This window comes from Salmo salar, chromosome 06 (genome assembly GCF_965601325.2).
Source record: "Salmo salar chromosome 06, fSalSal1, whole genome shotgun sequence".
Taxonomy (NCBI): domain Eukaryota; kingdom Metazoa; phylum Chordata; class Actinopteri; order Salmoniformes; family Salmonidae; genus Salmo; species Salmo salar.
Genome location: NC_138296.1, coordinates 45,692,501 through 45,705,727, shown reverse-complemented (window position 1 = coordinate 45,705,727; position 13,227 = coordinate 45,692,501). Strand labels below are relative to the sequence as shown.

Genomic DNA, 13,227 nt, shown 5'->3' with positions numbered 1-13,227 from the left:
GGGTTTTGTTTGGGATGATCTCCAATTAGAGGCAGCTGGTCCTCGTTGTGTCTAATTGGAGATCATACTGAAATAGGAGTTTTTCCACCTGGGTTTTGTGGGTGATTAATTTTGAATTGTGTATGTGTTCATCTCTGCGTCATGGTTTGTTGCTTTTTTTCATTTCAGTGCATTTATATATTGCATAGTTTCACAGTATAAATAAAAATGTGGAACGACACACACGCTGCACTTTGGTCTGCTCATTCCTACGACAGCCATGACAGAATCACCCACCACCAAAGGACCAAGCAGCGTGCCCAGGAGAAACAGGAATGGACTTTGGAGGAAATTCTGGACGGGAAAGGACCCTGGAGTCAGGCTGGGGAGTATCGCCGTCCGAAAGAAGAAATTGAGGCAGCAAGAGAGGAGCGGCGATACTACGAGGCATTATACCAATCACGAGGCAAGTGCGAGAGGCAGCCCCAAAAAATGTTTGGGTGGGGGCACACGGGGAGATTGGCAGAGTCAGGATGGAGACCTGAGCCAACTCCCCGTGCTTACCGTGGGGAGCGAGTGAAGAAGCAAGCACCATGTTATGCGGTGATGCGCACTGTGTCACCAGTGCGCATTCACAGCCCGGTGCGATCTGTGCCCGCACCCCGCATTTGCCGTGCTAGGTTGAACATTCAGCCAGGAACGGTGGTGCCAGCTCAGCGCTCCTGGTCTCCAGTTTGCCTTCTCGGTCCAGGATATCCTGCGCCGGCGCTGCGCACTGTGTCACCAGTGCGTATTCACAGCCCAGTTCGTCCTGTGCCAGCTCCCCGCGTTTGCCGGGCGAAAGTAAGCATCCAGCCAGGACGGGTTGTGCCAGCTATACACTCGAGACCTCCGGTGCGCCTCCACAGCCCAGTATATCCTGTGCCGGCCCCACGTACCCGGCCTCCAGTGAGTCTATCCAGCCTGGTACGTCCCGTTCCTGCTCCCCGCACTCGCCCTGAGGTGCGTGTTACTAGTCTGGCGTCACCTGTGCAAGCACCTCGCATCAGGCCTCAAGTGCGCATTGCCAGTCGAGAGCTTCCGGGGAAAGTTCCCAGTACAGAGCTTCCGGCGACAGTTCCCAGTCCAGAGCTTCCTGAGACGGCCTTCAGTCCGGAACCTCCTGAGACGGCCTGCAGTCCGGAACCTCCTGAGACGGCCTGCAGTCCGGAACCTCCTGAGACGGCCTGCAGTCCGGAACCTCCTGAGACGGCCTGCAGTCCGGAACCTCCTGAGACGGCCTGCAGTCCGGAACCTCCTGAGACGGCCTGCAGTCCGGAACCTCCTGAGACGGCCTGCAGTCCGGAACCTCCTGAGACGGCCTGCAGTCCGGAACCTCCGGAGACGGCTTGCAGTCCGGAACCTGCAGTACAGAGCCTCTGGCGATGATCTACAGTCCGGTTCCTCCGATGACGATCCACGGTCCGGTGGTACTGAAGCAGCGGGATCAGCGGGCGGAGCGGGGGTTACGCCCCGAACCGGAGTCGCCTCCTCTGTTGGAGTATCCGCTGGATGATAGGGTTCTGGGTACTGCACCAGAGCCGCCATAGACAAGTTACCCACCCTGCCCTCCCTTTTTTCCCCACTTTTTTTTTGGGGGGGGGGGGTTGTTGGTGTTTTTGTCTAGGTGCGGTCAGAGTCCGCACCTTTGGGGGGGAGGGTACTGTCACGTCCTGACCATAGAAATATGTTATTTTCTATGGTAGAGTGAGCGTGATGGGGGGGGTTCTATGTTTTCTATGTTTAGGTTCTAGTTTTGTATTTCTATGTTGGGGTTTTGTTTGGGATGATCTCCAATTAGAGGCAGCTGGTCCTTGTTGTCTCTAATTGAAGATCATACTTAAGTAGGGGTTTTTCCACCTGGGTTTTGTGGGTGATTAATTTTGAGGAGTGTATGTGTTCATCTCTGTGTCACGGTTTGTTGTTTTTTTCATTTCAGTGTACTTATATATTGCATAGTTTCACAGTATAAATAAAAATGTGGAACGACACACATGCTGCACTTTGGTCCGCTCATTCCTACGACAGCCGTGACAGAGACGTCGTAGCCGTGTTAAATGGACTCACACAGCACAGGTCTGTAACACCCCTCCCTCTCTCCACCCCCATGTGCAATTCTACCCACTGCCCTCTCTCCCATGCTGTCACTTCAACACAGGTGGACACACCGGAAACATGACAACAAATAGGATTTACTTAAAGTATATACTTCCTGGGCTGCATTATACTTGACCTTTTGAATGGTACCCACAAGAACACATGCATAACACATACACTGAATTTGTAAGCAGTACATAAGAAGTTTGTAAATGCTTATGTCAACAACCTGTGGGGAAATGCTTTGTCTTGATGTAACATTTTCGTAGGTGGTGAAGGCATCTGCTAAGAATCATGCAAGACAGGGGTTTTCCCTCTGCAGCCTCACGCACAACACTTTTGATCCTGAGTAACTGCCCTGACCAGGAAATGATCCCGGAACAGCTGAATCAGCATGCCTCTGGGGTCTGAGGTCAGGGACCTGACTCACGTGACTGATCTAGGATCAGCTGAATCGGCAGGCCCATTTGAGTGCTGCAGTTTGACCCTCTGTTCGCATGCAAAAGAGGGGCTTTAAAAGAAGTTTTGACTGACACTTCAGTAACACTTTACTTGAACTGTTAGCTTATACATCTGAAATAAACAGTTAGAACGTAGTGGTTAAAAGATTGTTATGTCGATGGTTATCAAATAGTGAGCATACACACACCATAATAGAAAGTGTTCCTCAGATACATATATGAAAGGAAGAAAACATATGCCTGACTGACATGCACAGAGCCCAATGGGAACCACGTGCTACTGTAACACAAGGGCAGCTGCATCATTGATTGGCTTAGCAGCAGAGATAGTTTTCATAACAGGACTCTCATATTTCCTATCAATAAACTGTAGCATCACATGACGCAATGCGCTCTTAATGGGCCTGCCTTCGCCCCACCCAGCCATCCATTGCCCCCTGTACTGTATAGTCATCCCTATTGATTACAGCTACAGCATCGCTGCAACACCAGTTCACCGCCTCACCCAACCATCCGGCCCTGCAAACAACATGCAGTCCCCACTGGATGTTAGAAATGTCCTGCTCCAGCAGACTCCCAGCAGACTCCCAACAGACTCCCAGCAGACTCCCAGCAGACTCCCAACAGACTCCCAGCAGACTCCCAGCAGACTCCCAGCAGATCCCCAGCAGACTCCCAACAGACTTCCAGCAGACCCCCAACAGACCCCCAACAGACTCCCAGCAGACTCCCAACAGACTTCCAGCAGACTCCACACTGAGCCAACTGACAACAGACTCCTCAGACTGTGGCCTATATTTTCTAATTCAAACGGCTACTGAAAACAAATGTAACATTGGATGTCCTCCCTCTCCTTGTTTGCTCTCTTTCTGCTGGTCGGTTTGCTCTTAATTGAATCAGTGTTCAATCAGGCCAGGCTGCCTGACCAGGGGAGGGGAAGGAGAGGGGAAGCACGCAGGGCCACTTCTCCCCTCCTTAGACCCAGACAGACAGACAGACACCAAGCTCTGTGGTAACAGAATGCTTGTTGGTCTCCAGAAGAGTCTCTAAAAACAAAATGGCTTCTCAATTTCCCTCTCCAGGGAGTAGGTCAGGATTGGGGCTGACACCAGTGTCAGGGTTAGAGGTGGGGCGAGGTCTGAGCTGAGGGTGGGGCAGGGCAGGGGTCAGTGACCAGGGTCATGTGGTGACTGTTAGGACCTATAAAAATGGAGGACATCATCACTGTTGATATGGGGGGGGGGGGGGGGGGGGGGGGGGGGGGGTAGAGACGCATGGTGCTCATAAGATGTTTATTACCTTTTATTTTCTTCCTACAACTTCTTTTCCCCATCCATCTTTGTCCCAATGTAGTCTCGCTAAACAAAATAATTGTCTTGTTTTGAGGAAAATGGATCAGGGACGATGAACTTTGCAGGAGCAGCAAGGAGTGCTTCAGAGAAAAGTAGGGAGACGTAGGGAGTAAGGAGATTCTAAGTTTGAAAGCAGAAGTTGATAAGACCCAGGTGATGTTGTAAAACACTGTGTGTCACAAACACATGAGGTAGACACCACACACAGAGAGAGAGAGAGAGAGAGAGAGAGAGAGAGAGAGAGAGAGAGAGAGAGAGAGAGAGAGAGAGAGAGAGACAGAGAGAGAGAGAGACAGAGAGAGAGAGACAGAGAGACAGAGAGAGAGAGACAGAGAGAGAGACAGAGAGAGAGAGAGAGAGAGAGAGAGAGCGAGGCGCCAGACAGTGTCAAAGGCCTTGTTTGGCTAAATAAAAACAGATTCACTCAAACACAGCCCTCTGCGGCCAGGACAGGACATACAAACAGCAACACTGAGCCCTCCTCTTCCAAACACACATAGACCACCTGGGAGGCTGAGGAGAACCTCTACTCTTGTCTTATAGCTGAGCAATGTCACACCACCCTCAGAGGCCTCAACCACAACACTGGATGGAGGGATGGACAGCGTTGCAAACATGGGATAATAACGTGGGATAACCTTTCATTTAAAGCCCCAGTACTTTTGGGGCTTTCAATGAAACATAAAAGCCTTTATTCGACAGCTTTATGCAACGAAAACAACTAAATAGTGTGTATGCAAACATTGTCAAACAGTTTTTTGTGTCTGGGGTCATAAAAAGTCATTTAGAAGGCGAGTCTCTAATGCAATGTGTTCAGTCGACCATTGCAGGGATACAATGTTGCAACGTGTAGTCAAAGTAACAATTTATCAAGAAACCGTTACACTGTACATAGCTTAGTCTGGCTTTATCAAGTGGCTACAGAAACATTTTGGAGAGGGAACACATGTCCTTGAATACCCAAAGTAGATAGTGAAAGACTTGCAGGAAAACGAACCGGAAAGACAGGGGAAGAGAGTCCTAAGATTAAAGCTCAATAATGCTGTTTAACACGTTTGTGAGTGAATTTTATTAACCAATCATGTCGACTACTTGAAATGGAAACAAACTGCAACAAACCGAGAAACTTCTAATAAAAAGAGTTGATTAAATTGCCAATTTAAACCGTTATCTGGGTATTGCGGGTATCGTTGGATAATGTAATAACGTGAGTTCCATCCCTGTGCCGGACGTCCCGTTCTGAGTATGACAGCTCCACTCAATGGTCAGACAGACAAAATTACATTCTATAGTCCAAGTGTCAGTCAGTGTGGCGTTGAAATAGCAATTCGCACGGGAGCAGTTGAAGTTGTTTATCTCGGACACTGACCACCGCGTTCTAGTAAAATAAACAATCAACACCCGGCAGAAAACATATTCAAATGTTGGGGTGTGGACAAAGTTGCAGAGAACTCGTTAAAAATTACGGGTTTTCTGTATCACATGTCTGTGTGTGTACACAGTAGCGATGTGAACTAATCCTCTTAGGAAATCATGCTCTCTGACCAACCCGATTGTCCAATGCAAGAGCTTCAGAGGTAAATCTTGAAGACAAAACATAGGAGACGAGAATACATCGATGACAACACAGTGGGGTCGATCACTTACTTCGTTCTCTGGGAAGGGTGGGATTCCAACAAGGCAGAAAGCAACTCCATTCATTGGACAGCTGGGATTGTTCAGCAGTACAAAATAGAGTGAGATTTGCTGCTTTAAGAAGATATAAAAATCTGCAAATACAGAATAGTCTGTGAAGAACAGACTATTATAGCTTAGCCTGGTGGCGATGCTCTGTGGCATTCACCTATCCAGTTTCCTTCCTTTCCAACCCCCCTCTTTTCCGTTGTTTGGGCTGTTTGGTTGGTGTTGCTCCCCCTCCTCCGCCAGACTGGCTCAGCGTAAATCCCTCTCTTGCTCGGTCTGCCTGTTAAAACTGAGACAAACAGGCCGAGGGCGCGTTGGGAAAATCTGCGCGCCGATTGAGCAAAGCGCCTGCCTCCCATTACGGAGCACTCGGCTTGCCGTAAAGGAGCGTACGGGCTCCCTCTGGCTGTGCCAAAAAGTTTAAGTCGGGAATGTATACACTACTATTCGTGTCTCTTCGGAAACCGCGACGTGTGGGGGTAGCGCATGCCACGGCGTTCCCAATGCCATTTAAACAAAGCCCCTTTGTACCCAGATACAGAGACAGACTTGGGCAACAATACAAGAGGATAAATGAAGGTATATATGAAGGTGAGGAAGCATGGAGCTGTTGCCTAGTGAGGCATGGGTAGAGAGAAACAAAACCGTTTCTGGTAAATGCTTAAACCGTAAATGCTTAAACTGACTAAAGTGGTATTTATAGCCCATTAGGTTGCAGGATAGACCGATTAGTACGTTTTCAGGTGTAACTAAATATATATTACTGCAAAACAATGTTATTACATGTGTTCTGTACTGGTATTGACCATAAAGAGGAGTAAAGAACAGAAAGGATAGAAGAGAGAGAGAGAGAGAGAGAATAACTTAAGCAGAGAATGAGGGGAGAGGGGGGAAGGGAGGAGGATGCAGAGGAGAGAGGGAAAGGGTGCAGTGAATTTGTTGATGTAAGGAGACATATAGTGGGGTTGAGGCGTGGCTGGGGACCCATGTGGCTGCTATTACACTGGAGTGTGCAGCGGAGACGGGTGCAGGGAGCAGGCTAGGGAGAGCCACTTCAAAGCCGCCTGCCTGCCTGTCTGCCTGGGGAAACGGAGTCGAGTCACAGGGAGAAAGATACTTCCCACACACAGAGCCACACGCAGCTTCCCTCCCTGCCTTCCTCTCCTCCTCCCTTTCTCCACATGGCTGCAGACCCCCCTCGCCCACCTTGTGTTGATACACCAGCCGTGTCAAGGGCAGCTCAGCACCTGAACACACATGTTGAACTCAACCACGACCTTCAACTACTTCCACCTCAGCTCACTTCCAAAAGATATCTATGAGGGTCTGCGAGGCTTTGGTGAGGCCCTGTCAGTGAACACATTTTTCGACACCCATTGCTCCATACCGCTGCCAGAGGGTCAGCCTATAGCTGGTCAGCCGGAGTCCTCCATGGGAGAGGGAGGGACCAGGGTCTTATCTAGGCGATCGTGCTCATAATTTTGGGAGAGCAGAGCAGGGTGGGCAGATGGTGCTGTCTGGAAGGGGTCACGTGGTCCCTGAGTGAGGGAATATGAGGAGGAGGGGGGGTAAGGAGGGGGAGATGGGACTAGGGTCCGTGGTGGGAGTCAGAGAGCGTGAGGGCCATAGCAGCTGGTGAGCTGAACTGTTCCGTGTCCCCTGTGACCATTGAGCACTGTCTATAGTCTGTGGGCTCTCTCTCTCTCTCAAAATGGCACCCTATGCCCTATGTGGTGCACTACTTTTGACCGCGGCCCATAGGGAATAGGGTGCGATTGGGGATGCAGCCTCGATCTCTGACTCAGCCTGACCCTACAGTAGGCTACGTGTGTTTTCTGTTCAACCAGACTGAGGAGTAAATCACTTGTATCTGCTCCGGGTCGGGTGATACAGTGCCACAGCACTCCACCAGCAGAAGTCAACTGGCCTGTCAGCCCGGCAAAATGGCCCCTCTATTATCGATGAGGGTGAGACTGAGTCAGAGCGAGAGTAAGCCCAGCCAAGGAGCCACTGTGAAGCCTTCTGTGAGGAAGTCTGTCTGTCAGGTGTTTGAGTGGGCAGATTTAGATTTTGCTTACTACTACATTGTTACTCTGGTGACTGGAGTAGCTTATTTACTATTGTACTGTAGTATGTGAGTATTGTATTTACTATACTGTTGTAAGTCTGAGCGCTGTACGGTATGTGTATCTTTCTGGAGTAAAACCACTCGCCCCCCCTCCCTCCCTCTCTTCTTTCTCTGGGTCTGTTGGACAGCCTTAGTCATTGGCACACAGCCCACGGTCCAGAGAGGGTCCCTCTGGCCGACTGAGCGAGACAGAGTTTGACCCTGATGGGTGCTGACACCCCTATCTCTCTCCTCCAGGGGGGTGTATAGGGGGAGAGCACCAAAAGACCGTCAGCCCTCCCCCGGCGGTCATTACATAACAACGCACAGCAGAGGGAGCACTTTGGAAGGTAACCACAAACAATCAACGTTCATCACGTTTACTCTCTCCACTGCGTCCCATCTCAAACCCCCCTGGGCTGGGCCCCACCGCTGCTGCTGCCCGCTCACAGGGTCGGCTCGCGGTCCTACCCGGAACCAACGCATTAACGAGATGCCAAATTTGATAAAATTAGGAGAAAAAAAACTGCCATGCTAGATATCACTGTGGTTAACAGTCCCATGCCTATGCACTCACTCACTGTATGTTACAATCAATTCCGGTCACTCCATTTAGCCGGATATCTGCAGTCACACTGCTCGTCTCACGGCCTGTCCCATCGCTGTTCTCTCGCCCTCTTTCCCTCCAGTTCCCTCTAGTCCTGAGATTGAAGCCCTCCTTTCTGTGTGAGTAGATGCATGACACACACACACACACACACACACACACTTTTGTTGGTTCTAAGCTTTGTTGTCATACCCTTTCAACATCATTCACAGTGGGCCTCCTCAGTATGGAGTGGCGCATTAGCACACACTGCTACTCTGTCAGGCCTGTCACAGCACAGTAGCCCTCTCTCGCTTTCTCTTTCTCTCGCTCAGCCCTCCATCGGACACAATTACATTTAGTGCTGCTGCTTGGACTGTATCTGTAGCACTGCTAAGAGCTGAATGGACACAATGTTCGAGTTCAGCCAAGTCGTCTCTCCCTCTCTCTGTTCATCTAACATAAACAGTGACCTTCACTCTGACCCCCATCTCAAATGTAATAATTGAAGACCATTATAGCGGTCGTGGTCACACAGAACAAAATGTGCTCTGTAAGAGTGAAGTGGGAGAGATGGGTCTCTGATCAATGTGGATTAGTTCAAGTGTGTGTGTGTGTGTGTGTGTGGAGTATCCTGGCTAAATAAATGAAAAGACAGTGTGTGTGTTTGAGACAGAGAGAGACAGACACTGTTATCACACAGTCATCTTCATAACATAGACACTTGTGTGTATGCCTGAGTGCCATGTCCCATAGAATGCAGTAAGGTTGACATGCTGGCCTTTCGTGGCTGTGCTGCCTGTTGACACAGAGGATCCTGGGGCACTCTGTTGAAGGGGGTAAGGCTGTGGGAAGAGGTGCAGTGTGGTGACCCCTCCATGTCCAGATTCCACTGTGAGCCATAAATTCCCCACTCGCAGTATGGAGGAGTAGGGGCATGGGGTGGGGGTCCTCTCTTTGTTTGCCTGGACAACTGGCATGGAGAGGGGGAGACAGCTGACCAGTCAGAACACAGGTTGACATTCATTGGGATGAGTCTTGTCCTGGAGGCAAACCTGAGGAATTTCTGCCAAGGGTTTGAACTGGTTCAGGGAACAGAAAATAAAACATTATTTGAGGAAAAGACTCCGAACCAAAAGTGATCTATATGGTTCGGGAACCTTTATTTTAAAAGGAAGGAAACCGGTTAATAACGTTCTTTTGAGTTCAGGGGATTTTTTTTGTCGCACAAAAATTGCAACAAAGCACCTATGCAAAGCCCTCACTCTGTTACTCAGAAATGTATTCCAGTTTCTGCCTGCCAGCTGGAAATCTCTGCCAGTGTGTGTGTGTGTGTGTGTGTGTGTGTGTGTGTGTGTGTGTGTAGACCACCTGCCCCGCCCCTCTGAACAATAGGTTACTGTAGCATACTGATTATGTTACAAACATGATTCAGAAATGAGGGAGATGTTTAATAGAATGGATTAACTTTTTCAATGCTAGTCAAGGATACTATAGTCATCACGTTTCACGTTGGATTTATTAACTACAAAAATACGCGTTTTTAATTATAGTGCTGCTCTGCACACACAAGCGCGTTAGCTAGCTAACGTTTGCTCTGGTCCAACTTTAAACCAATTCGGAAATTCAGACATTCAAAGTTTCTCCATAGAATCTGCTCCTCCTAGGTATAATCCTGTAATCCTAATTCAGATAATGCATGTCATAACAAGATGCTCAGCGCCTCACCACAAGCTTCCTCCATCCTCTCTCGCTCTCCCCTCAACCGCAACATTTCAGTTAAATCTCACGCCCTACAATGTGACTGGCAGCAGTGTGTGTGTTGGTCTTTCATTATGATTAAACCATGCCGTTACGGCAAAATACAATTGCTCTTAATTAATGACTTTCCTATACAGATCAAATTCTTTACCTACTCCTCAGCAAGTTTAAAAAGGAACGGAAAGGAACGATATAAAGCGGTACTTTTTGGGGGGGGTTCCAAACGGTTCAGAACTGTATTTTGCTGGTCGGAATGGAACCAAAAAATATATGGTTCTGTTCAGAATTAAAAGATTAGAAAATCATTCGGTTCCAACCCTTGATTTCAGCTAGAGAGGCCAGCTGCAAAGTCAAAATTCTGTATATTGTAAAAATTAATGAAAAAGAAAATAGCTTTTTGGCCTTAATTTAAGTTTTGAACCAGCTAGTGAGCACTCTGCAGAGCTCTCTCCAGAACAAGATTCATGACAAAAAAAGCAAACCTGCAGTCAAGACTGGTACAGACACACACAGGCAGGCAAGGTGTAGTTTTGTTACATAACCTTGACTGGACCTCATAAAATTCATGTGGATACTGTTAATAAACCAGGTAATAAAATACACAAATATATCACATATGGTGGTGTCCTTTTCTGGTGAAACCACTATGATGTTATTGTGTTAGTGCCATTGGTTAAAGAATTTAGGCTGGTATGTTATTGCAGGAGGCACAGGACTCTCCCCGCTCCTCTGCTAAAATTCCTCCCAGCCGCCCTCTCCCATTCCCCCAGCCCCTATTAGGTCACTTCTACTGGACAATTTCCTCAAACTCCTGTGCCCTTCCATCCATCCCCCAACCATCCTCATCCCATTGCCCTTTTCCCTGGTCTACTACCCAACCGTTTTCCTCATCCCCTTGCCCTTTTCCCTGGTCTACTGCCCAACCTCTTTCCCTTTTCCCTGGTCTACTGCCCAACCTCTTTCCCTTTTCCCTGGTCTACTGCCCAACCTCTTTCCCTTTTCCCTGGTCTACTGCCCAACCTCTTTCCCTTTTCCCTGGTCTGCTGCCCAACCTCTTTCCCTTTTCCCTGGTCTACTGCCCAACCTCTTTCCCTTTTCCCTGGTCTACTGCCCAACCTCTTTCCCTTTTCCCTGGTCTACTGCCCAACCTCTTTCCCTTTTCCCTGGTCTACTGCCCAACCTCTTTCCCTTTTCCCTGGTCTGCTGCCCAACCTCTTTCCCTTTTCCCTGGTCTACTGCCCAACCTCTTTCCCTTTTCCCTGGTCTACTGCCCAACCTCTTTCCCTTTTCCCTGGTCTGCTGCCCAACCTCTTTCCCTTTTCCCTGGTCTACTGCCCAACCTCTTTCCCTTTTCCCTGGTCTACTGCCCAACCTCTTTCCCTTTTCCCTGGTCTACTGCCCAACCTCTTTCCCTTTTCCCTGGTCTACTGCCCAACCTCTTTCCCTTTTCCCTGGTCTACTGCCCAACCTCTTTCCCTTTTCCCTGGTCTACTGCCCAACCTCTTTCCCTTTTCCCTGGTCTGCTGCCCAACCTCTTTCCCTTTTCCCTGGTCTGCTGCCCAACCTCTTTCCCTTTTCCCTGGTCTACTGCCCAACCTCTTTCCCTTTTCCCTGGTCTACTGCCCAACCTCTTTCCCTTTTCCCTGGTCTACTGCCCAACCTCTTTCCTCACCCCTGCCCTTCCCTTTTCCTCTAGCTGTCTGTCTTCATTCTCTTCTCTTCCACCCTTCCTTTAACCTCCCCCTGCCCCCTCGCTTCTTACTCCATATCATTATAATCCCTCTCTTCTCTGCAGCTGCCCATCTCACTCCTTCCTCTCCACTCTTCTCCAGGCTTGTTCAGCCAGATAGAGATGGATGAGTAACTCCCTGTCAGACATACATAATAACTGTATGTCTGTAAAGACAGATTAGACTCAGAGCTAGGGCTGAGGCTGAGAGTGAGCCTGTGTCTGGGGCTGAGGCTAAGGTCAAGGTTGAGTCTAAGGTCAAGGTTGAGGCTGCAGAGGGCGTTTGGCCGGCTGCGCTGTGACTCTAGAGAGAGTGACTCACTGGATCATGGTTCAGGGCCTCCAGCAGTGTCACCAGCTTGTGTACCCTGCACTGGGCGTGGTGGACTGGCACACCCCTGCCAAGGTACGTCACATTGGCATTAGTCCAGAAAATGTACACACACACACACCACAATCTGAGGTTGTATAAATGCACATGTATCCTACATATCAATTCCCCATTATCTGAGATACACAAATACATGGCCTTCACACACTACCTGCTGATTAGAGGGGCGTCAAGTGTCACAATCGGTAACCAATTCACAGTCATATCCACTTTGTTTCCAGTGTGGCTCCTACCTCTTACGTGTGTGAATAATAAGGAAAATATGAGACCCCCCCCCCCATACTGAGCCGGAACATGTGCATCACATCCAGGTAATTCAACTGTTGCTATAACTGCTTGGCAGTGGTACACATTCCTCAGCAAGAAGACATACCCGCTGTGCTGCACCCTCCACCCTGTCTCCACCCCACCTCTTCCCAGCACTCTACCCCCAATCTGGGAGACAGACAGACAGACAGGGGGGGGGGGGAATAAACAGTGGCTCACAGTTCCAGTAGGTCCCCTGTTTCCTTCCTCTGCCGGTCACTTCACAGGCACATATGTCTGCTGCCCCCTTTACCTTCACCTCTCTGCTTCCTGTCTCTGATGTTACTTCCTGGATCTGGAGACAATGGAAAACCTACTCACGCTGCTGACCCTTAGACCTATATGCAAGTGCATATACATGTAGGAGTCATGAGTAAAATGTAGGTTCTAGAAATAACAGTGCTAAGGATCCAGAGATGAGTGACCGACCCATATACGGTATACCGTTTCTGTTGCTTCTGCCTATCCTGTTTTATTCACGCTGGTTGTCAGATTATAGATTCTATTTCCGATTCTATTTCTGTGTCAGGCTGAGTAATGGCATCCGTTAGGTAGCTGTGGATCTAAAATGAAATATCACAGTCATGATTTGACCATAGTATAAATATAGTCTGTTCACATCCCTAATCATAAAAGGCCTTCCACTGACCCCATTTCCTGCTATCCACTAATATGGACCAGATATGATTTTTTAGAAAACCAGAATGTCAAGGATTAAAGACATCTTGACAGCAGA

The 13,227-nt window shown here is 48.9% G+C and overlaps 1 protein-coding gene across 2 annotated transcripts in view; it reads right to left on the bottom strand.

Annotated features, from left to right (window-relative positions):
- LOC106607247 (rho GTPase-activating protein 23) overlaps positions 1-13,227 on the bottom strand; it is a 99,363-nt gene that overhangs the window by 75,136 nt on the left and 11,000 nt on the right. The window contains exon 1 of one of the 2 annotated variants that reach the window (XM_082976641.1): positions 5,576-7,783. The exons of the other annotated variant lie outside the window; for it this stretch is intronic. Coding sequence (XP_082832767.1) covers positions 5,576-5,767 — 192 coding nt within the window. The 5' untranslated portion in view covers positions 5,768-7,783. Of the gene's footprint in view, positions 1-5,575; positions 7,784-13,227 lie in introns of those variants that run through there. 2 annotated transcript variants of the gene reach the window in all.